Genomic DNA, 26,065 nt, shown 5'->3' on the forward strand with positions numbered 1-26,065 from the left:
TGTTGCTCCAATTTCAGACAAACCTTAGGGCTCCTTTTACGAAGGTGCGCTAGCATTTTTAACGCATGCACCGGATTAATGCGCGCTAGCCGAAAAACTACCGCCTGCTCAAGAGGAGGCGGTAGCAGCTAGCGCGTGCGGCATTTTAGCGTGGGCTATATTGCGCCCTAATGTGCCTTCGTAAAAGGAGCCCTTAGTTTCTCTATATATTAATATTGTGGTATATGTGATTGAGGACTCTCCTACAGGTGCATTTCTATTTTCAAACACACAATATATTTTTTTATTCTCTTCTACTGGTAATGGGAAATGAAAATGCTAAATTCAATTGTGAAGGAGAAAAAGATCTCAATTATAACGAGGCACTCATCATAACAGTTCAAGGCTGTAAAAAGAGTGAGCCCTCAGTGCATTATAAGTCATTAAAAAAACTTCAACAATAAAGCAAAATATTTTCCCAATACACAGTAGGAAAGCACATAAAAGGAAGAATCTTCATCAAAAAAATGCAAAATTGAAATGTGAAAAAAATATACAAAAGTTGAGGCAGTCAATGAAAGTCCAAACACAATAGATATCCAGGTATTCCAAACAAACAAAAAGACTTTCATTGACCTGGAATGAAAGTGAAAGCTGTGCTAGCTTTGAAATGCAATAGTTTTATTCAGGTATTAGTGTTTAAGCCCGTAACATTAACGGGTGCTAGAGTAGATGCCTGTCTGGTTTTTTTTTTCTTTGTCTCTCTCTCTCTCTTCTTGGACGCTGTCTGTCTGTCATTCTTTCTCTCTGTGTCTCTCTCTGACCCCCTGTCTGTCTGTCTTTCTTTCTGTCTCTGTCTCTCTGGCCCCCTGCCTGCCTGTATTTCTCTGTGGCGCCATGCCTGCCTGTCTCTCTGTGGCCCCCTTCCTATGTCCATAGTAGCCCATCCTATGTCCTTAGTGCCCCTAGTTCCACCTTCCTATGTCCTTAGTGTCCCATCCTATGTCCTTAGTGCCCTCAGTGCCTCCTTCCTATGTCCTTAGTGCCCCTTCCTATGTCCTTAGTGCCCTCAGTGCCTCCTATGTCCTTAGTGCCTCCTTCCCATGTCCTTAGTGGTCCCAGTGCCTCCTTCCCATGTCCTTAGTGCCCCCAGTGCCTTCGTCCTGTGTCCATAGTGCCCCCAGTGCCTCCGTCCTGTGTCCATAGTGCCCCCAGTGCCTCCTTCCCATGTCCTTATTGCCTCCAGTGTCTCCTTCCCGTGTCCTTAATGCCCCCAGTGCCTCTGTCCTGTGTCCTTAGTGTCCTCAGTGCCTCCTATGTCCTTAGTGCCCTCAGTGCCCCTTCCTATGTCCTTAGTGCCCCCCAGTGCCTCCTTCCTTTGTCCCCCTCACTGCCTTCCAGACTTTGTCTCACCCCACCCTCCGAAGCCAGCCTGCCTCCCTCCCATTCCCCTTTGCAGTATAACCCTTAAGAAGCATGTTTCCATCTTCCCTCCCCCCCCCGCCACTACCGCCGCCGTGCAACCAACCCCCACTGACCCTCCCATTGTGAGTCGACCAACGGGCTCCCGGTTCCGGCAGCGTCTGCAGCGCTCTGGGCGCGCTGCTTTGCGGCCTTCTTCTGCCCTGATTTCCTCTGCCGCGTCTCTGATGATATCATCAGGCACGTGGCAGAAAAAATTGGGGCGGTGGAGGGCCGCAAGGCAGCGTGTTTGGAGTGCTGCGGATGCTGCTGGAGGCAGGAGGTTTGTGGTCATCTCACGGTGGGACGGTCGGGTTGTAGGGTCAACGGGGGGGTGACGACGACAAACTGCATTACGGGATAACAGAACCCTAGGCGCGCGTGCGTACTCTTACCTGTTACAGACATACGGATCACGGAACACGCAGGTAGGAGTACGCGCGCCACGATTCTTTAAACGGCACCTCCACATGATTGACATGCGCCTTGTGCCATTTATGTTGGTGGCTGCTGATTTAGGCACCATTTACAGAATCTGGCCCTTTGTTCCTTGATTTAATTTATTGCACTGTATTTAGCATGTGTTTGGATTTGGGGCAAAGTGGAAATTATTTTGTTGTGTTAGTCAGCATCAAAAATAAAATGGATTTAGGGCTAGATTGAACAAAAGATGCCAACACATTACTGTGCACTAAAATGCATTGATCATGGGTCCTTTCTTATGCAGTAGCTATGGTATTTACTAAAAATGCAGTCCTTGCTTTGTTATAAAATGCTTTGAGTTATTCAAACATCATGGTCTCTTATGAAAAGTGACAATAAACTCTAATGCTCTTGTACAAGATGCCTAGAATACTTTTCATAAAAAGAATAGTTCATGACTGTATTGGCTGTACTTAGAATTTGGCCAGACAATGCAATGTGATACCTGTAGTAGCCATACTGGGAATTTCTTCAGTCTGTGTTTCTGACTTATTAAGCCCCCCCCCCCCCCCCAATATCTCCCTAAGAGACTGAATGGGAAGAAATCCTTAATAAATTAGGCCTAGAATTTGCATCTCCAAGCATTACACCCCCAAGGACACTAGAGACAGAAGTCACTTTTGTTATGTTTAGGATAAATGACTTAATAAATAGGAGACTGACTATGTAGATACTATGTACCAGTGGGAAGAGAGCAAATGACTCCTAAAAATGCTCAGAGAAGTGAAACTCTGAAGGGGAGGTGGATACCTTCCCTTGGGGCAAGAGTTTACCGTCCAGTCATTGCATTTTACTTTACAGAACTTCACTTTCTAGCCACTGGTAAAATTGTGAACAGTTTAAATAATTTATAAATTGACAAAAAATTGTTCAAAAAATTATACACAAAAATGCATTCTCAGTTTGTACACCCTTCTCAAGAGACCAGCATCAGCACAGGGGGGCACACCGTATGTGGGCATTGTAAAATGTGCCAGTACAGTGTGTCTTTACAATACATGAATCTTTCCACCAAGAGGAGACTCACTTCTGCTGTTTCAGACTGTAATACCAAACAAGTTGTATATATAATACAATGCCCCTGTGGGCTGAAATATGTGGGTTGTACAATCCGAAGCATCAAAACCAGGATAGTTGAGCACATTAGTAGGATCAATTCGGCCACGCTTGAAGCGCCTCTGGTGCAGCATTGGATTCAACATCAACATGAGATTGCGGATCTAAAATTTTCTGTGTTAGACACAGTGAATACATCTAGAGGGGGTGACATACCTAAACTTCTGTGGCGTAAGGAACAAAGGTGGATTTTTGAGTTGAACACCCTTCACCCTAATGGACTGAATAATGAGATTGAGTGGGTAGCTTTTCTGTGACTATATTTTTTTCAGTACTTGTTAACTCATTCACTTTTGCAACATATGTATCGATTTTTCAGCAACAGTAAAGGTTTTCTCAACAGGTTTTTTCAACAGACTTTCTCAATAGCCTTTATTTGTATTGACAGTGATTCACATGCACTTACATTCATAACCTTGTTGACGTGATGACGTCATCACGTTCCGTCGGAGGTCACCCCTCCTCCCCACTGTAGTATAAATTGGTGGGTTGAGCAGTGATCTCCGTCGTTTGGAGGTTTTGAAGTTAAAAAACGGTATGTGTATTGTGCTTTCTTTCTTCTCCTATTTTTGCCTAGAGGCAGTAAAATTTCCCCACACCGCATTACATTTGAAATTTTAGTAGTGTGTGTGGTATTTATGATAAAATTTTTTGTAATTTTAGATCATCTCTTGGAATAATGTGGTTACAACAGAGGTGTCACAGTGTGTAGCATCGGGTCTCCTGAAGCAGAATATTCGAAACGGGGCCGCGTTGAGACCCCTAAGAGCCTGTACAACCACAAAACTTTAAAAAGCTTGCACAGATAAGTGTATAGTTTCCAATGAGCAAGAGTCTTTTTGTATAATTTTTTGAACAATTTTTTGTCAATTTATAAATTATTTAAACTGTTCACAATTTTACCAGTGGCTAGAAAGTGAAGTTCTGTAAAGTAAAATGCAATGACTGGACGGTAAACTCTTGCCCCAAGGGAAGGTATCCACCTCCCCTTCAGAGTTTCACTTCTCTGAGCATTTTTAGGAGTCATTTGCTCTCTTCCCACTGGTACATAGTATCTACATAGTCAGTCTCCTATTTATTATTTCATTCAATTTACTGACTAGTATTCACATATGAGTCCCTGTATGTTTTTCTAACGTAGGATAAATGACTGACATTTTCATAAGGTTTGTTGGCAGGAAAGAACACGAAAATGTGACATTAAAGACCACCAGAAAGTTTAGAAAAGAAAGCTATGCTATGGCCTTGCATAACATGCTGTACAAAGCAGATAGCTATTGCATATTAATTGAATACACTTGTTCACTAATAACGTGAAGTAGCAAAGCCTCCGTGGAATTTTTCTGATTTACCTTGTGGACATGGGTCATTTACTCCTCTATTTTATTTTTATGCTTGTATATTTTCTTTAAAACAATCAAAGCCACACAAGCATTCATAAACCATTTCTTAATGCATTTTGAAATGACCGTACTTTTTCATAAGAGCTTGTATGATGTTTATTCAATTTCATAGAAACAAAGAAGCAGAGAAAAATGAAGGTAGATGAAAACAATATGACATAATTCTCATCCTAACCATGCCATCTACTATCCTTTCCCCTCCCTTATAGATCTAACGTACTTGTCCCAAGTTTTCTTGAATTCAGATACAATTTGTGTGTCCACTACTTATGAACGTGAACTACATGAACACAATTAAAAGGGCAATTCTATAATGGTGCCTCCATTTTAAGTGCCTAGGGAGGGTGTCATTAGGCATTCTAAAACACCTACATAAGCGTGATTCCTGCGCCAAATTTTTAGGCGCCAGTAAGCATCTTGAAACAGTTAAAAATGGCATTTGAATGGCAATTTTAACTGCGTTTGGACGGCTACCTGACCCTAAAAATGCAACGCCAGTTAGAGAATCTTGGCCTGTGTGGCTTCAAGGCAAGTTCTATGCAAACTTGTACACTTGAGATGCCTAATTATCATCACCTGAGACTTAAACAAGGACTGACACCTTTTCAGTTACAGGGCTGAGTGAATGAAATGAATTACCCTAGGACCTGAAGCAACAAAAGAATGTACATGTACCTACTTTCAAACTGATGTTGAAGCATTACCTGCTTGACCAAGCTTATGGCTTGTCTTGAAGTTCCCACTGTTAAGATTAATGTTGTTGCTGTTAGGTTTTTTTTGCTGAGGGGTTCTATTTATTGAAATGTCTTCATTTGTTACAAAATAGCATTTAGGTAAAGTGGAATTAACAGTAAAAATAAACAAAGAAATAATACAAATCATCCTATCAAGTCCACATCATGAGGAGCTTGGAAAAAAAATTTTATTCAAGAAAATCTAACTTCTTTATTTGCAGGCATTTTACATTTAACCCTATAAAACTGTAGGAAAATAATTTATTTCACATCTTTCTCACTGTTGCTGTTAGTTGATATTACGTCAATGTTTTAATTACGAGTGTCATTGTGTTCCTCGTTTTGGATTAAGGCGGGTTATAAGTAATAAACATAAACATGCATATAAATTTTAGTGGCTAGGTTACATAATTTCCTTGTATGTTTCTGCTAGTCACATGGTCAGTAGTGAAGACAGAATTCAAATATAGATCTCCAAATTTTATGGTTTGGTGCTTTACACTTGATTGATTGATGCATTCAAAGTACAGCTGCACTAGCTGCATGGAAACCTACCTGACTGGTATCGTGAATGACATTAGAGGGCTCTGATTATTGTTGTCCAATTTTATCTCTCGACCATTATCCAAGCCAACACCCTGAAACAGATTGCTCAGTCCAGCTACTTTTCCTTTCTGAATAGCTCGTAAAGAATGACGATGATATTCAGCCCGAGCTCGTCGTGCAGTACGCCTCCGTTTTTCATCTTCAGCTTTTGAGCGGAGCACTGATAAGAGACAGGTTAATCTACATTTTAAAACTGATATGATGCTCTTATTTTTTTTTTTTTAATAGCTTACTTCTCTCTAGAATGTGTATATTAGAGGTTGATATTCAAAGTTATTTAACTGGCCAGAAATAGCTCCAGGCCTGTTAAATTGCCTGTTTATGGCTAACTGCTAAATTTTCAGTGGCACTTAACTGGTTAATACCGCTAAAAATAGGTTATCACCAAACTGAAAGCAGACTATTCGGAGGATGTCCAGATACGGAATCAGCTATTGGCCAATTAAGTGCCAGTATTCAGCAGTTAACCAACCAGGTTAACTGCATAAATAGGACTGTGTCATAGTAACATAGTAACCTAGTAACATAGTAGATGACGGCAGATAAAGACCCGAATGGTCCATCTAGTCTGCCCAACCTGATTCAATTTAAATTTTTTTTTAATTTTTTCTTCTTAGCTATTTCTGGGCAAGAATCCAAAGCTCTACTTGGTAATGTGCTTGGGTTCCAACTGTCGAAATCTCCATTAAAACCTACTCCATCCCATCTAAACCCTCCCAGCCATTGAAGCCCTCTCCAGCCCATCCTCCCCCAAACAGCCATATACAGACACAGACCGTGCAAGTCTGCCCAGTACTGGCCTTAGTTCAATATTTAATATTATTTTCTGATTCTAGATCCTCTGTGTTCATCCCATGCTTCTTTGAACTCAGTCACTGTTTTCCTCTCCATCACCTCTCCGGGAGCACATTCCAGGCATCCACCACCCTCTCTGTAAAGTAGAATTTCCTAACATTGCTTTTGAATCTACCACCCCTCAACCTCAAATTATGTCCTCTGGTTTTACCATTTTCCTTTCTCTGGAAAAGATTTTGTTCTACTCTGCAAGTATTTGAACGTCTGAATCATATCTCCCCTATCCCTCCTTTCCTCTAAGGTATACATATTCAGGGCTTCCAGTCTCTCCTCATACGTCTTCTGGCACATTTTCGTTGCCCTCCTCTGGACTGCTTCAAGTCTTCTTACGTCCTTCGCCAGATACAGTCTACAAAACTGAACACAATACTCCAAGTGGGGCCTTACCAATAATCTGTACAGGGGCATCAACACCTTCTTCCTTCTACAGGCTACACCTCTTTATACAGCCCAGCATCCTTCTGGCAGCAGCCACTGCCTTGTCACACTGTTTTTTCGCCTTTAGATCTTCAGACACTATCACCTCAAGATCCCTCTCCCCATCCGTGCATATCAGCTTCTCACCTCCCAGCATATACGGTTCCTTCCGATTAGTAATCCCCAAATGCATTACTCTGCATTTCTTTGCATTGAATTTTAGTTGCCAGGCATTAGACCATTCATCTAACTTTTGCAGATCCTTTTTCATATTTTCCACTCCCTCTTCGGTGTCTACTCTGTTATAAATCTTGGTATCATCTGCAAAAAGGCACACTTTTCCTTCTAACCCTTCAGCAATGTCACTCACAAACATATTGAACAGGATTGGCCCCAGCACCGAACTCTGAGGGACTCCACTACTCACCTTTCCTTCCTCTGAGCGACTTCCATTAACCACCACCCTCTGGCGTCTGTCCGACAGCCAGTTTCTAACCCAGTTCACCACTTTGGGTCCTAACTTCAGCCCTTCAATTTTGTTCCACAGCCTCCTATGAGGAACCATATCAAAGGCTTTGCTGAAATCTAAGTAAATTACATCTAGCCTATGTCCTCGATTTAGCTCTCTGGTCACCCAATCAAAAAATTCAATCAGGTCCAAAACGCTAATGTTAGGAAGTGGGGGGGGGCTTTATATTTTATTATTCATATTAGGAAAATAATAGAGGGAATGATGGGAGGGGAAGGTGGTAATTTTATGTATTATAAGATAAAATAGAAAGATTGTCAAATGATGTGTTTAACTGTATTGTTTTAATGTTTGTACACTCGATGTAAGATTGAAAATGAATAAAGAATTTTTTTAAAAAAATTTCAATCAGGTTCATTTGGCACAATTTACCGTTTATAAAGCCATATTGCCTCGGATCCTGTAATCCATTAGATTCAAGGAAATACACTATCTTTTCTTTCAGCAACACTTCCATTATTTTTCAGTCCTATTTTTATGCAGTAACCCATGGTTAAGTGCTGAATATTGCACTTAAACTGGCATGCATTAGGCTGGATATGGCCGGACATATAGTTTTCATATTTAACACTGGCAGTGGTCAGCAAAATGCTGATCATGGTTGGCTGAATATCAGGCCTAATACTGATACCAGGCTATTGTCTAGGTAAAAGTAGTGAATACAGTGCATTCTTGCTATTTGTGACAGTATGGTTCTCAAAAATCTTCATGAAATGCAAATTTATGAATAACGAAACAATGCATCTATGGGAAAATAGATGTTAGTTTCCAGCCATATATGTGGTTCCTCAAAACCATGGAAAGTGAATAATGGATCCTATGGGAAAAACAGGGTTAGGTTCCTGCATGCATTTCTTTCTTTTGGGAGTTATTGCTTGCAACTCACTCAGAGCATAATCCGAAGAAAGCCACAGCATGGTGGCTGAAACGTCAGTTTCTACCTGACAAGACACAGCAAGACCCAGAAACCTGTAATAAGCACAATGCCAGCTGCAGAAACCCTGAGAGAACATCTAACGAGACTTTTACCAACTGACTTTCACAACAAAATTAAAATTTCTGACTGACTTTCCCGCCAAAATTCAAATTGGTGGAATGCCCTGTTCCCAATCAGGTCAGTAAACCCACTATTTACAAAGTCAAACTGCAGACCCTGAAGCATACTCTGAAGAAAGCCACAGTATGGTGGCTGAAACATCGGTTTCTACCTGACAAGATGCAGTGAGACCCAGAAACCTGCAACAAGCACAATGCCAGCTGTGGAAACCTTGAAAGAACAGGTCACAAGGGATCTGCCTGTCCTTTGCAACTGAAAGTGCAATATCATCATACATAGTAACATAGTAAATGACAGCAGTCTGCCCATAAGTTATACACGTTATACACATTATAAATTCATGATTGAATTAACTTGTTTTTTTTTCTTTGATAATTCTGGGACATAGACCATAAAGTCTACCTGATACTCTCCTTGGTTCATGTGCTGGAGTTGCCATCCAAGCTCATTCTAGCCTATCCAATCATCCCGTTATTTGCAGGATACCTACCGTAAAGTCTGACCAGTAACGTAACGTCTTCATGTTCCAAGTTACTGGAGTTCCTACTGATGGCTTCCCCAGCACATCCTACACTGAATCCTCATATATGGGTCACAGACCAGTACCGGCCTTGTTAGGTGCCATTGACTCAAGCTCGATTCCTAGTTTATGTTTATTCGGATTTGATATACCGCTGAATCTTACTCAAAATTCTCAGCAGTTTACATAAATACTAAGTATAAAAATTAAAAAAAGGAATGCCAGTTAAAATAGGAAAGCTCACAGAGAACAACAAAAAATGCAAATTTCAAATCAAACTTAATGAATTGCGGATCTAACAAAAATTCAGTTTTGTGTTAGTCCATAAAGGGCCTCCAGCGTCATCGCCATGGTTGTTTTCAATGTGTCCAGCCATCTGATTGCAGGTTGCCCTCTTTGCCTGGTTCCTGCACCAAAGCTCAAATGAGTCAATCTTCTTTCTGTCTTGTTTCCGTGGAGAGGCATAATCGAAAGAAACATCTAAGTCCATTTTGGGCCTAAGTCGCTAGTCGCCCAAAGTCGGAGGTGCCTAAAGTCCATTCTCGAAAAATACGTCCAAAATATTTTTTTTTCAAGAATCATCTAAATGTATGTCCAGCCGTTTGATCGCCCAGACCGCTAAGTCGTCTATCTTTATACACCATTCTCATCCAAAAATTTGTCCAAGGCAGAAACGGCTAGAATAAGACCTTTTGGATGTAGGAGGGGCAGCAAAGTGATGGATTGGACACTCATACATGGCAACACAATAGTGGGGCAGCTTACAGGGCACTGCTACAAACTTCACAAAAAGGGTGCCATCTACACATCTCACCACAACTCCCTTATACGTCATGATGAGCCCCCCAATACCTACTAGACCCACCTGTCTACAACCCCAAAAGTCCTCACGGCTGCAGGTGGCACCTGTATGGCTGTACAATAAGGTTTGGGAAGGTTTTGGGAGCACACATGTTCCATCATATATGCAGTGGTTAGAGTGGCTTATGGGTCTCCTCTATATGGTTCACTAGACCCCCCCCCCACACACACACACCTTAAGCCACCTCTGTGCTGCTCTACTAGGTTTTGCTATACAAGGTGCTGATGTTCTAGAGGCAGGTATGTACTTTTTTATTCTGATTTTTATGGTGTTGTGGGGGGTCAGTGATCACTGGGGCAGTGTGTGGGAGTCTGTACTTTGTGTCTGCAGTAATTATCTGGTCACTTTTGATACCTTTTTGCCAATTAGACCTGGTTTTACATGGCCTAAGTCACAACGTTGAACTTCCGTCCAGACAGCCTCGTTAAACTTTCTCTTATACTTGCAGTAAGATTAAGTTTAGATCATCCTACATCCCGCCCAAATCCTGCCTTCACCACTCCTCCTAAAAAGCCCCTTTTAGCTCTGGTCATACAGCAGCACTGAAAAGGCCTAAGTCATTTTTAGGTAAGTCTAAAACCTGTTTCAATTATCAGCACTTGGACGACTTGTCTTTTAATAATAATAATAATAATTTTATTTCTTATATACCGCCAAAGCCATAGTAGTTCGAGGTAGTTTACAACGAAGAAGGGCTGGACAATCAGCGAAAATGGTACAATGTTACAATCAGAGAAAATGGGTAGCAGAGAAAAAATGGTACAAACAGAGAGAAAAAATGGAACAATCAGCGAACAGTGGTGCAATCGGTGAAGGATGGTACAGTCAGCAAAGATGGGTACAATTATGGCAATGAAAAATGGTACAGGGAAGAAGGGCAAGACAATCTGCGTAAAGGACATGGTGAGATAGAAGGGGCCAGGGTGGGCATAGGGGTCTTAGGGTATGAATCGGGTGAAAAGATTAGTTTTTAGTAGTTTCCTGAAGTTTAAGTAGGATGAAGTGCGTGAGATGATGTTGGCCAGCCAGTTATTGTGCTGACCTGCTTGGAAGGCAAGAGTTCTAGTTAGATATCTTTTGTAACGGCAGGTCCTTAGGGTAGGGTAGCTAAACAGGTAGGTTCTACATGTGAGTTTGGATGGGCGGTCTAGGATAAAATGGGGTACTAAGTAAAGGGGGGCCGAGCCAAGGATGGATTTGTAGCAGAAACAGGCGAACTTGAATAGCACTCTTGCTTCCAGGGGTAGCCAGTGAAGTTTGTGGTAATAGGGAGTTATGTGTTCCCATTTTTTTAGTCCGAAGATCAGTCGGATTGCCGTGTTTTGAATGATTCGCAATCTTTGTGTGGTTTTTTGGAAAGATCCCAGGTAGATGATGTTGCAGTAGTCGATTAAACTTAAGATGGAGGATTGCACAAGTAGGCGGAATGAGGGGGCATCAAAGTATTTTCTGATGGATCTTAGCTTCCATAAGGTGGCGAAGCCTTTTTTGACCAGAAGGTCGGTGTTTGCTTTGAAGGTAAGGTTGCGGTTGAGAGTCACTCCGAGGATTTTTAAGAAGTTTGTTAAGGGAAAGACTTGGCCATTCAGGGAGATCGTCCAGGTTCCAATTTAGGCTGATTTTTGGATGTCTTTATTTTTTGATTATGATCCCCATATTGTCCAGCTTTTGTATCCATAATAGACCACTAAGAAAATGAGTGCATGAACAAGTTTGATCTTTGTTTGGAGTGTTACCTCCTTGCCTTTGAATATTTTGTTGAGAGCCTTTATTGAAGAGCGACCAAGTGCTATTTTACAGAGTATTTCCTCCTTGCTAGTTGCTTCTTTGCTTATAAAAGAGTTCAGATTTTGTGGTTTTCATTATCAAATTGTAAAAAAAATGATCTAAATTATTATATAATATATATTATATTTGAATATAATTTTTGGGAGAGTGGGGTGGGATATAATCTTTTTCTTGAGAAAAATGTAGAGCTTCAAGTGATGTATATTAAATGATGATTTTATTGTACACTTGTTGAAAGATTTAAAATGAATAAAGATTTATTAAAAAAAAAAAATTCTTTACAAGTTCTGTTCTGTCACCTTCAAGCTCAAAATCGTCATCATTTTCCATATTCATGATCATCGTCTTGTTTATGTTCAGTTCTTATCCCATGTTATAACTTTTGGTTTTGACTTTTCTCAGTAGATATAGCATGTCTTCTTTGCTGCTGGTGATGAGGGTTGTATCATCTGCAGGTTGTTTATATTTCGGCCACCAACTTTGAAACCAACACTCTCTTCTTCCAAATTTGCTTTTCTGAAGATGATTGAACAGGTTGAACAGGTAAGGTGACAAGATGCATCCTTACATAATGCCACGTTTTATTGGAAACCAATCAGTGTTGCCGTATTTAGTTCTCACTGCAGCATCTTGATTTTCATATAGGCTCTTTATCAGCTGAGTTATGTGTTTGGGTATTCCCATTTGTACTAGAGTTCTCCATAGGTTATTATGATCCACACAGTCAAAAGCTTTGCTGTAGTCGATGAAGCAAAGGTATAGGGTATTTTTGTATTCTTTGCTCTTCTCCAATATCCATCTAACATTGGCAATAATGTCTCTTGTTCCTCAACCTTTTCTTAAACCAGCCTGAACTTCGGGTAGTTCTTGCTCAACGCATGACTGTAGACTTCTTTGTATTATTTTCAGCAATATTATGCTGGCATAATTAATGCAATTGTTGTGTAGTTGTTACAGTCCTTGGTGTCACCTTTCTTCGGTATAGGTATGATCTTTTCAAATCGTTTGGCCATGTTTTTCCCTTTAAAATCTGTTGACACAGTCAAGTGAGGGCCATGATAACACCTTCTGAGCCTTTTTATTAATTCAATTGGAATACCGATGATGCCAGGTGACTTGTTTTTTGATAAAGCTTTAATTGCTGTTATGACTTCTTCTTTTAAAATATCTGGTTCCTCTTTAGCTTCAGTTTCCAGTTCAATTTCCTCAATGTTATTCATATTACCTTATTTATATAAATTTTCCATATATTCTTTCCATCTCTCTTTAATGCTTTCTGGATCATTCAATGTCATTCCATTGGCATCCCCAGTCGAGGTTGGAATTTCTGCCGCAATCTCTTAATCTCCTGATATGCTAATCTGGTTTTTTTCATTTACATGTTCTGATTTAATTTTCTGACAAATATCCTTGAAATATTGTTCTTTGTCTTGACGAACTTGAAGTTGAAACACTCAGTACAGATTGTTTTGTTTGTTTTTCTTCTGTTAATTTTCTGATTTCTTCTGAAATCCAAGGTGATTTCTCGCTCTGAATTGACTCCCCAGTCATTAGTAGCAGTATAGAAGCTCACAATAAACAATAAACAATTTCTTAGCTTTCTTTTTATTCTAGAGTGATTTTTTAGCTTCATTACTAATTACAGTTTTGATTTCATTCCATAACTCTTCGGGATCTCTATCTCCTATATCAAGAAAGGCAAACCTGTTGTTTAGTGTTTAGTTTTATCCAATAGTCTGATGGAATGTTTTCAATGTCGTATTTTGGGATGTCTCTAATGATCATCTTTTTGTGATACTTTACCTTGATCTTACACGTCAAAAGCTTGTGGCCACTTCCAGTCAAAATGCAGAATTTCATCTCTGTCCTAATGTACTCAATTTGATTTCGATACATGTCATTTGGGGAGGTTCATGTGTACTGGCAATGTTTATGGTGTTGGAAATGCATTAAAAGTTCCTCTTTCCTTTGGCTCTGCCATTTTGTTCTTCCCAGAGCAACCGAGGATCCCCTCGGGCGTGGGAGAGCACTCCGCCCATCACCGACACTCCAGCCACTGAGCCAGTTAAAAAGATCAGCACCTAACGGCGCGCAGCCGTTCGGCACACCAAGGCGCACCATCTAAGGCACACGTCTCAATCACCGTCTAAGGCGCAAGTCCCAATCACTTGCCACCAACAAACACCAAAAGAAAGATCAACTATCTAACCCCCAGGAAATCACCTACAACCTCACTCCCACCAATCCCCTACATCCTATCTTTCACAATGAAAGCTATACCACAAACACAAACTATTCTACTGATCATCTTGCTCCTAACTAACTGGAAGGCTGCAGCAAACAACATCTCCCCAATACCAATCATTTCAACTACAAATAGAATTCACCACTCAGCCAGGAGAACCATTACAGACAGAAACATAAACTCCCAGATCACACCAACATGGAGAAGAAGACCAACAAACCCTTCCAGGAATAAATCACACCACCAACCAAGAGCACTTGTCTACCCAAAAGAAACAAATAGTGTGCAAACAGAATACACCACACTAACATGTGCCTACATAAACATCAGAGCTTTAGACCCAAAGGCAGAACACATAAAAGACTAGATAAAAACCAAAAATCTAGACTGCCTCTTCCTCACTGAAGCCTGGCTAACCTCAACTTGGACCCCAGGCTAATGGAAGTTTGCCCAAAGGGATATAAGATAACAGTGGTCTTCATGGAAAAAAAAAAGAGGAAGAGGTCTAGCCATCTTAGTCATAAACTCCCTAAACTTAAACATACTAGACAAAACGCCCACCCTATACATGGATCTACTAGCCTGCCGACTTTCATGCACCACACTAAAAGGATCCATAACCTGCATGATCTGCTACATAACACCAGAGAAATGGAACACAGCAAGACCAGAATTCAAAGATTTTATATACCGAAACTCACTAACGGCAACTTACAACCTAATCCTAGGAGATCTAAACCTCCATCTCAAAGACCATACCTCTAAGCAATAGAAAACCTACTATCTTACCTCGAAGCCTTAACCTACAAGATCTTAGACCCACAAACCACACACAAGAAAGGTCACAAACTAGACATTGCAGCCTTCATGACCCAACAGCCCATTCTACCAGAGATTCAAACATCAAATGGAAATTGATCCAGATCCATCTATTCAGACCATTACACATACACCTTCAATATCAACTGGGCCAAAGGCAAAACCAGACCAAAATCCCAAAACTTAACCTACAAATCATGTACATATATTGACCCCTCCAAATTCTGGAATAAAACAGATGCTACAATCCAAGAATCTGAACCCAAGACTTCATCTCACAATGATGCAATATAAGTACAACTACCCTAGACGAGCTAGCCGCAATATAAAAAAAAACCGAATCAGGAAACAATCAGATAAATGGTTCGACAATGAACTACTCCTACTCAAAAGACAATACAGACGACTAGAAAGAAAATGGAGAAAAAGTATCCAATATACACAAGAGCAGCATGGAAAAAACTAAACCAACAATACAAACTAAAACTAAAAGAAGAAGAAAGACATACTACACAAACCAAATAGGAATAGAAGCCCATGACACAAAAATACTATTCCAATTAGTAAAAGAACTCACAGACACCAAATCCTACCAAGCCAAAAACAACAACCCTCCCCTTTCAGCCACCCTTTTAGCTGAATACTTTAAAAACAAAATTACAACTGTCAGGACAGACTTTGCAGTAACCCTAACCCACCTAGATGAGATCACAATGCCCCCCCCCCCCGAAAAAGAATCAGCTGCAGCAGATAGAACCTGGTCCCACTTCTCTACAATGCAGTGGTCCGACCTTAACAAACTGTATAAAAAATACAGCCACGCAGCTTGCGACCTCAACCAATGCCCTCCATACCTATTATAAACCTCCAGCCTAAAATTCTGCACTCTCCTCATGCAATGGATACAAACCATTCTCACAGATGGCCTTTTCCCACAAGACCTCTCTGAAATCATCACCCCGATCTTAAAAGACCCCAAAGGAGCAATAGATCAACCATCCAACTACTGACCCATATCCTAAATTCTACTATATGTCAAGCTAATGGAAGGCCTTGTAGCTAAACTCCTCACCAACTACCTAGAAAACCACTATTTGCTTCACCCTACACAGTTTGTATTCAGAACCAACTTCAGCACTGAGACACTACTAGGCTCCCTTCTGGACACAGCTAGACAACACCTCAGCACAGGCAAAAAAATGCTGATTATTAAACTAGATCTTATCGCAGCATTTGACCTAGTAGACCATGGCATCCTGCTACAAATAGTAGATACAATAGGAATCACAGGCAAAGAACACACATGGTTTCAAGGATTCCTACAATCCAGGACCTACAGAGTAAAGACAAACAAAGAAAAATCAGAACCATGGTCCAACCCCTGTGGAATACCCCAAGGATCTCCATTATCCCCAACACTCTTCAATCTCTACATTGCATCCCTCGTCACCTGCCTAGACAAAATAGGCTTAACCTCCTTTAGCTATGCAGATGACATCACCATTCTCCTTCCTTTTGATCAGCCAATGCCCACCATGACAGACACACTACACAGAACTCTAGAAACAGTGGCAACATGGATGAAAGACCACAAACCAGACAAAACAAAATTCATACTTCTCGAAAAAAATAAAACCCCAACCATAACAAACCTAGTAATAAACTCAATCACATACCTCATTCAACCCACGCTAAAACTTCTGGGAATGATGATAGACATATGCTGCACCATGCAACCACAAATCAACAAAACAATACAGAAATCATTCACGGTCATGAGAAACCTAAGGCAAGTTCGAAAATTCTTCGACAGAAAACAATTCCAGCTCATGGTCCAGTCCCTAGTCCTAGGTCTCCTTGACTACTGCAACATCCTATATCTCCCCTGCCCCACAACAATGATAAAACAACTGCAAACTACAAAACACAGCCCTGAGACTAATCTATTCACTAAGAAAACATGACCACATCATCAAGGCATACCTCAACTCACACTGGCTCCCAATTCAAGCAAGAATACTATTTAAATTCTACTGGCTATTATTTAAATCCATAAATGGTAACAGCCCAGCCTACTTGAACAACCGCCTAATCCAAACTACCACAACCAGACACAGGAGAACCCAGACACCATTCACATCTCCAATCAGAGACATCAAATGGAAAAAAACTATATGATGGCCTTCTAGCCACACAGGCAGCAAAACTAGACCACCAACACTCCAATCTACTAATCGCAACCCCAGACTACAAAACTTTCAGAAAAGAAATAAAAACCCTGCTATTCAAGAAATCCATGAAGACTAACTAACACTGTATGAAACATTTCAATCCTCTGAAGCAACCTGCTCTACGCTGTAACACCTCTGGACATATCCAGAAATCCTCTTCTGTAATCTACCTTGAACTGCAAGGTAATAGTGGAATAAAAATCATTAATGTAATGTAATATTGTCATGATTGGCAGTTGCTTTGTTTTTCAAAACTGTACTAAGTTATCACCAGCTTCATTTCTTTCTCCTATGCTGTGCTTTCTAATCACTGCATCTTCAGATGTACTTCCTACTTTTGCATTGAAGTATTCCATAATGATCAGTAGATCTTGTGTCAGCGTTTGATTTATTACATTTTGAAATTGCTCATAGAACAATTCTATATCCTCATCTTCTGCATCTGTTGATGGAGTATATACTTGGATCAAAGTCACATCGATGAATGCCACGCCATTTTTCCTGTGTGTTTCATGATCAGAGTTTGATTGAAAATGGCCCTGTCCTATCCACATAAGTTCACTGATCTTTATCAAATCAATTGTTTTTTCCCATTTGATCTTTAACAATTTACCGGCCTTAGTTTTTAATTTATACCATTCATTTTCTAATTAAAGATCCTCTGTGATTATCCCATGCCTTTTTGAATTTGGTCACCATTTTCCTCTCCATCACTTCCTTCGGAAGGCATTCCAGGCATCTACCACCCTCTCCGTGAAAAAGAATTTCCAAACATTACTCTTAAGTCTTCCTCCCTGCAACCTCACCTCTGCCATACCAGCAGGAATGCCAACAGAAGATTTTCATTCAAATCTTAGTGGGAACATTATTAGGGTCCCTGTTTGCATCCCTCACACCATCTCTCTTTTATATGTCCCGCTTTCTGAAAGAGGAAAGAGAAATCAAGACCTAGAGTACTTCAAGTATCTCAGCACCCACAGATACTGAACTACAAGGCAACAACAAAAACAAGAATCTGGTCTATGTATCGTTTTGTTTTATTGAAGTTATTTATTTATACAAAAACAAAAAAACAAACTGCTGACTCCTAAGTACGAGATGCAGGCAATGTTTATTTTAACAAATATTTTATGCAGTTGAAAATACCACCTTATAACAAACCAAGGGACCTGACACGGTCTGTGTTTCGGAAAACACTCCTTCCTCAAAGGTCCATGGTTGCTAAGGTATAAAATAAACCGCAATGAAAGGTATAAAACAACCGCCTGTATGGTATCCTTCTCCACTTAAAATGTGCGAAACACAGACCGCGAAAGGTCCCTTGGTTTGTTATAAGGTGGTATTTTCAACTGCATAAAATATTTGGTATAATAAACATTGCCTGCATCTCATACATAGGAGTCTGCAGTTTGTTTTTTGTTTTTGCTTTGGCTGGCGATACTGCAGTTTTCATTGGATTCCTTATACAACAGAAAATTAAGATCCCCTTTAATCAAGCTACACTAGAGGTTTTTAGAGCGAGCCGGCGAAATAAATGCTTATGCGCTTCAAAGCACTTACTTTGTTGGCCCTACATTAAAAACCTCTAGCACTGCTTGATAAAAGGGGGGGGGGGGGAGGGTAAATTTGGTTGGTAGATCATTTTGATTTTAATGTTTTCGAATTTCTTCTTATTTTCCAAAATCCTTTCCAGTCCTTGGTTCCATTTTCAATAATAAAATGAAATTAGTAGAGCAAACAATCTCACAATGAACTGGAAATCCAACTATCTATCAATGCTGAATATGAAAACAGATACATATTTGCTCTTGATCTACAAAGCTTACACATTTTAATATTTTTGGCAGTATGATATTATGCAATTCAATTCTATTATTACATTTTCTTCTCTATCTTGCTTTTCTTAAGTAGGAGAATGATTGCTAAGTACATTCTAAAGTACTATAAAATATTCAGATGTTGTAATATCAAACTATGAAGCGTAAAATGCAAGTATACTAGAGACACAATCAAATGTGTGGGAGAGTTAGGTGCAGTGGTTAAAGCTATAGCCTCAGAACCTCGTGGTTGTGGGTTCAAACCCACACTGCTCCTTGTGATGCTGGACAAGTCACCTAATCCCCCCCCCCCCATTTCCCCAGCTATATTAGATAGATAGTAAGCCCACCAGGACAGAGAGAGAAACATACTTGAGTACCTGAATAAATTAATGTATAAGTGTTCAGAACTCCCCTGGGAGAATTGAATAAACAGCTATTTATGTCTTTGTTTCAACCTATAATGTAACTATCAAGTCAAAAATTTCTGTCACAGCAAATACCCTTTCCTGCTCAGGATATCTGGTCAAAAATGCCAGACCCTTGTTTTAGAAGTTGTGGTGTATGCAAAAGTCAAAGTCCATGACACAAATAACTAGAGGTCTCTGCAATCCTTAAGGGAGCAGAACCTTTGGATCTCTACACTATTATTAAGAATTTTATAAAATGACCTTTTATTTACAATAATGCCAATATAAAAAGATAAAGATAAGGAACTAAGAGGCCTTTTTACTAAGATCCTGTAAAGTCTGGGCTTAACACATTTTAATGTGGGACCAGGCTACTTACGAGTTATCAGCCCAACAAAGAAGAGAATGATGTGAAGCCATGAAACTTACAAGTTATTCCACACTTTTCTTGCCAGTTTTCATTTCATATAGTTGAAATGAAAAGTGGTAAGAAATATGTGGAATAACTTATAAGTTTCATGGCTTCACATCATTCTCTTCTTTGTTGGACTGAGAACTTTTCAACAGCCCCTTGTATTGTGATGTCATTATGCCTCATTCCAACAATGCCTAAGAGCCAACATCATTGGTGATGTCATAATGGCTTGGTTTCCAAATGTGCCCATTTGCTAAACGCATTTGCCTCATTGAAATGAAAAGTGTGGAATAACTTGCAAGTTTCATGGCTCCACATCATTCTCTTCTTGGTTGGGCTGAGAACTTTTCAAGGGCCCTCGTGTATGAGTAGCTGACTCATTTTACAAACCTACACATATGAGTGCCACCAGTGAAGTAGTGAGGCTACAACTTTACCTCCCCTCCTCACCTTTTCACAAAATCGCGCAAGAGGTTTTTGGTGCTGGCTGGTGCGCTGAATGTTCCGAAGCTCATAGGAACTCTATGACTGTCAGAGCAGCACAGAGCATTCAGCGCACCAGCTGGCACTAAAAATCTCATGAACAGTTTGGTAAAAGGGGAGGTTAATTTAGTATCATTTTGGATGAGGGAATAATGAATGAGAGATTACAGAGAATGTCTCCTTTAATCCCTCTTGTAAAATCCTGGTTGAAACAAGCTATTTTTATAATCTTGTGCATACCTCTACTTGAGAATTATTTTTAACTTCTGTGCATATATTTCCTTTATAAATTGGGGAATACATGTGTAGTTTTTTTGTCTTGCCCATGTCCCACACAAACCATATCCCCACCATGTTCCCTTGACATATCAGTGTGATATGGATCTCCACAGGTAAACAGAAGCTTTCCGGCATTGCCAATTACATATGTATGCAATATATATGTGAAAATAGAAACATAGAATATGACGGCAGAAAAAGGCTGTAGCCCATCAAGTCTGCCCACACTAATGACCCACCCCCAGACTTCACCCCACTAGAGATCCCACATACATATCCCATTTCTTTTTAAAATCGAGCACGCTGCTGGCGTTAATCACCTGCTATGGAAGTTCATTCCAATGATCGACCACCCTTTCGGTGAAGAAATACTTCCTGGTGTCGCCATGAAATTGCCCGCCTTTGATTTTCAGCGGATGACCTCTTGTGGTCGAAGGTCCTTTAAGAAAGAAGATATCGTCTTCCACCTTGATGCGGCCCGTGATATATTTAAACGTCTCAATCATGTCCCCCCTCTCTCTACGTTCCTCGAGCGAGTATAGCTGCAGTTTATTCAGTCTTTCCTCATATGGGAGGTTCTTGAGTCCCGAGACCATCCTGATGGTCATTCGCTGAACCGACTCAATTCTCCGCACATCTTTTTGATAATGTGGTCTCCAGAATTGAACACAATATTCAAGATGAGGTCTCACCATGGATCTGTACAGGGGCATTATGACTTCGGGCCTCCGGCTGACGAAACCTCTACAGATGCATCCCACCATTTGTCTAGCCTTGGATGCAGCTTTCTCCACCTGCTTGGCAGTTTTCATGTCTTCACTAATGATTACTCCCAACTCACGTTCTGCCCTAGTCCTAGCTAAGGTCTCACCATTTAGAGTGTAAGTTCTGCACGAGTTTCTGCTGCCAAGGTACATGACCTTACGTTTTTTAGCATTGAAGCCTAGCTGCCAAGTTGAGGACCAATGTTCCAATAAGAGCAGGTCCTGTTCCATACTGTCGGGCAAGGTGCTGTTATCTATTATGTTGCATAGTTTGGCGTCGTCGGCGAATAGTGTTATTTTACCTTGAAGCCCTTGAGTCAGGTCTCTTATGTATATGTTGAAAAGGATCGGTCCCAAGACCGAGCCCTGTGGCACTCCACTGGTCACCTCTGATGTATTGGAGGGGGTACCGTTAACCACTACCCTCTGGAGTCTACCGCTTAACCAGTCATTGACCCATGTCGTCAATGTCGCTCCCAATCCCATCGAAGTCATCTTGTTCAACAATCTGCATTATTTATATCAGAGATGTAGTCAGCCAACTAATTTAGGGTGGGCCTGGACCCAAGGTAGATGGGCAAAGGAGCCCCACCCACCACTGTCTGCCTGGCATCTCTCTCCTGCCCTGCCCCACCCCACTCTGCTCTTCTGGTGATCCAGGCTGTCAACTCCCCAAATCTCTCATGTGATCCAGTTGCTCAATCTCTGCTCCAGGTGATTTAACTGTCAACTTCTACCCCTCCCCCCAGGAAATCCAGGATCTCAACTCTCCCTCCCATCTGTGTACCTTTTAAATGCCACTTTACCGGCAGTAAGCAGTGATCAATGTAAGCTGCTCAGCATCGGCCTTTCCTTCTGATGCAATATCCTGTTTCCACATAAGCAGGCCTATGCCAGAGGCAAGGCACTGAGCAGCTTGCATCGATCACTGCTCGCTGGCAGTGGTGGTGCTTAAAAGAGATGTGAAGGGAAGGATAACAAGAGTTTTCAGTTGCTGGGGCTTGGGGATCCCTGACAGCTACATTATAGGTCTTCAGCAATTGGGTTGGCCTTAGCCCAAAGTAGGCATGTTAGTGGAACTGTCAGAACTTCCCTAAATTGCCCCAGTGCCCTTGGATGTATGCCATCTGTCCCCATTGTTTTGTTCACATTAGTTCAGTTAGCTCTTCACAAACAAAGAGTCCTCTGAAAATTGTTCAGGGTCTACCACACTTGCATTCTCATTTGTGCTTGTCTTCTGTGGTCCTACTCCCAGCCCTTCATCTGTGAACAGAAATATATGTTATACAATTCCATCTTATCAGGTTCTACATATTCCTCCCCTTCACTTTTGAGTCTCACAATGTCACTTTTGCACGTCCTCCTATCACTAATATCTCTAAAAATGTCTTGCTCCTTCATTTTTCTTTCCATTTGCATCTTTGCTTTCCTGACTACTTTACCAGTTTTCCAAACATTGTCACCTGTCTTCCTCTTTCCGGGATCTCATGAAGTTTATGAAAGCTAATCTCGTTTTCCTTACCTTTGCATCTACTACTTTTGAGAACCAAAGCAACCTTCTTTTTTATTTATTTCCTTTCTTTACAAAAAATAATTTGTACCAGCTACTTACCCTTCAGCTTGCTGCTCTAGTTTGCTATTTTTGCAGGGCTCCCAGGATGATTGTAAAATAATAATAAGAATAATAACTTTATTCTTTTATACCGCCATAACCAAAAGTTCAAGGCGGTTTACACTAAAAAGAGCTGGACAATCAGCGAAATACAATAATATAGTAAAAAATACAAATATTTGTAAAATGCAATTTCAATAGTAAAACTCTCATTAAGTAATAAACTTATCGAACAAAGTGGTCTTAATTAGTTTCCAAAAACCGCAATAGGATAACATAGCTTTCTGAATACATTTATCTAACCAAGATTGTTGCCTACCAGCTTGAAATGCTAGGATCCTATCTAAGAAGGTCTTATATCTACACCCATTAATTTTTGAATAAGCAAATAAGTAGAAGTTTTTAGTTTCTCTTGATGGTCTATGCAACACAAAATGAGGAAAAAGATAAGCTAGAGACAATCCCAATATCAGCTTAAAGCAGATACTGGAAAATTTGAATAATACTCTTGCCTCCAAAGGCAGCCAATGAAGTAAACATTAATCTGGACTAATATGGTCGTTCTTTTTTAAACCAAAAATCAATCGAACAGCTGTATTCTGAATTATCCTTAATTTTTTACATAGGATTACCATATGGCTCCAGAAAAAGGAAGACGGGTTGAAACATCCAGGTTTTACTTCCATTGAAAGCAATGGAAGTAAAACCCGGATGGCTCAATCCATCCTCCTTTTTCTGGAGCCATATGATAACCTTATCCTTACAGAAAGGCCAGTGGAAGCATGGAACAGCCTCCCAGAGAAGGAGGTGAGGACAAGGGTAGTGTATGAAATCAAAAAAGCATGGGGCAAACATAAAGAATCCCTGAGGGAGAAGAAGAGTTTGTAGAGATTAGTAGTTGGTGCAGATTGATAGACATCATTTCTATAGTACAATTAGATGTATACTGTAATATACACAAACAGGGCTGGCTCAAGGGATTGTGGTACCATGAGCCAGCTTGCTTTAGTGCCCCCTCCCTAAATTAGCAGCATCTCCATACAACCACATTGGCACCACATCTCATTATTTCCCTACATTTCATTCTCTCTCTCTCTCTTTGTCTCCCTCTCCCTTCCCATCCCTCCAATTCTGGTTTCACTCCCCCCCCCCTTTCGCTTCGCAGGTAGGCAAGGGTAGGCACCATGCCGAGTTCCAAGCAGAACTCATAAATAATTTTTTTAATTATCGTGCCAATTAAGCCAATTAAAAATTTTGGGGTTCTGCATGGAACTCGGCTAAGTGCCTAGCCTAGGTGCAATTTATAGAATCAGGGCCTAAAGGTGTATTCACCTTTCTTGCTCTTGACCTGCCCAAAACATGCCAAGACCATGTCATTTGCATACACTTGGGTTTGAGATGTGCATATTCTAGCTTTGTAAACTAGTGACATAAGGGCCCTTTTACTAAGCTGTGGCAAGCACTAACACCTGCTTACTGCAGGTTAAAAACCAATACTGCGGTGTGTACTCAGGCATCCAGCAGTAGTTTGGGCATCTGCACACGCCTACCATGGTCTAAAAGATACTTTTTATTTGTTAGCTCTGGGGGCATGTTTGGGTGCAGAGAGTAGGCGTGCCCAGTGCTAATTGGTTAGCATGTGGTTAGCGAATCAGCCTTTACCACCTGAGAAAATAGGTGTAGTTAAGCTCATGTGCTAATGGGAAAGTGGCACAAAAAAAAACATCTATTCTACAAGCCACATTTTAAGTTAGGCCCCGGTTTATAAAATAGCACTTATTTATTTAATTTTCTATACTATTCTCCCAGAGGAGCTCAGAGCGGTTTACATGAATTTATTCAGGGATTCAAGCATTTTTCTCTGTCTGTGCAGGTGGGGGTCACAATCTATCTAAAGTACTTGGAGCAATGAGGAGATTAAGCGACTTGCCCAGGGGCACAAGGAGCAACTTGAATTTGAACCACAACTTCAGGATGCTGAGTTTGTAGCTTCAACCACTGCACCACACTCTCCCCTTACACTTGCTCCCGGGACCACAATTAAATTTAGGCGCAGATGTCCTTATTCTATAATTATACATGTAACCCAAACTAGCCCCCAATCTGCCCATGAACCACCCATTTCAACTCCCTGTTTTTTGGCTCATACCCAAATTTACATGTGCAACTTATAACTGATTCTGATTAGCACTAATAATTGTTTGTTAAAATGACAATTATCAGTGCTAATTAGCTTGTTATTCAATTAAAAAGTATGCACATTTTTATAGAATTAGGGGGGTGCTAAGTGCCAGTTTAAACATGTCTCAAACATGTAAAAGTGTGTGTGTGTGTGTATGTGGTATGTTATGTGTTTTCATTACGTCTGGGAACAGTATTTTAGTTATTTGGAAAGTTAAATGTATAGCTAATTTTCTGCAGACTCCAGAATATATGACATTAGATTTTTACGGGAATCTTTGGCCAATCCACAGGAAACTGTTAGCAATACATAAAGGCACTGCAGTTGAATATTAAGATGCATAAAGAGGTTGATATATTGTACCCATATTGCCAATGGAAGGCTGAAGCTCTAAGAAAGTCTCTAAACCTTCCAGCAATGAGACAATGCAGAGGGCAGCAAATGATTAATACATGTTACATAGCAACAGTGAAGAGGAGGGGTTTCTGTGTTTCACAAAGGCTTTAATCTATGTCAAAAAGTTAAAACATTAATTAATGGAATAGCCTTGAATATTAAGCTGCGCCATTCTGGTTTTTCAAGATAGAAAAAAAAAATTAGCTTCTTTCTTTTGAAGAGATTAAGGGAGAAAATTGGGCCGAAAGCTTTTCCTTTGAGTCATTGAGAAATCTAGAATGAACACAAACATTTGCTGGGCATAGATAACCCTGCATTTAAATAACTCCATAAAGAATATATTATAGGATTTATCTAAAATGATGTCATCCAGGTGCTATTGTGGATTAATTCACTGTTGTGTTCCACATTAGAAATGTGTTTTATAATGAATGGCCTCATTCTTTTGAGATGATAGGTTAGGGGAGCTTTAAACATCTTCTTCTAAGAAGCAAATCAAATAAAAGGGAAATGCAGCTTATATTTCATAAAGTTTATGCCAGAAAAAACACCATACTATGGATCTGAAATATGGATCATGCAAAATAAAGACATGAACATAA

The 26,065-nt window shown here is 40.3% G+C and overlaps 1 protein-coding gene across 1 annotated transcript in view; it reads right to left on the reverse strand.

Annotated features, from left to right (window-relative positions):
- The window catches only part of SH2D4B (SH2 domain containing 4B), a 155,498-nt gene that overhangs the window by 86,624 nt on the left and 42,809 nt on the right, over positions 1-26,065 (reverse strand). The window contains exon 7 of the mRNA XM_033942958.1: positions 5,732-5,942. Within this exon, the coding sequence (XP_033798849.1) occupies positions 5,732-5,942 (211 nt within the window). The remainder of the gene's footprint in view (positions 1-5,731; positions 5,943-26,065) is intronic.

Source organism: Geotrypetes seraphini, chromosome 4 (assembly GCF_902459505.1).
Source record: "Geotrypetes seraphini chromosome 4, aGeoSer1.1, whole genome shotgun sequence".
NCBI classification, from domain to species: domain Eukaryota; kingdom Metazoa; phylum Chordata; class Amphibia; order Gymnophiona; family Dermophiidae; genus Geotrypetes; species Geotrypetes seraphini.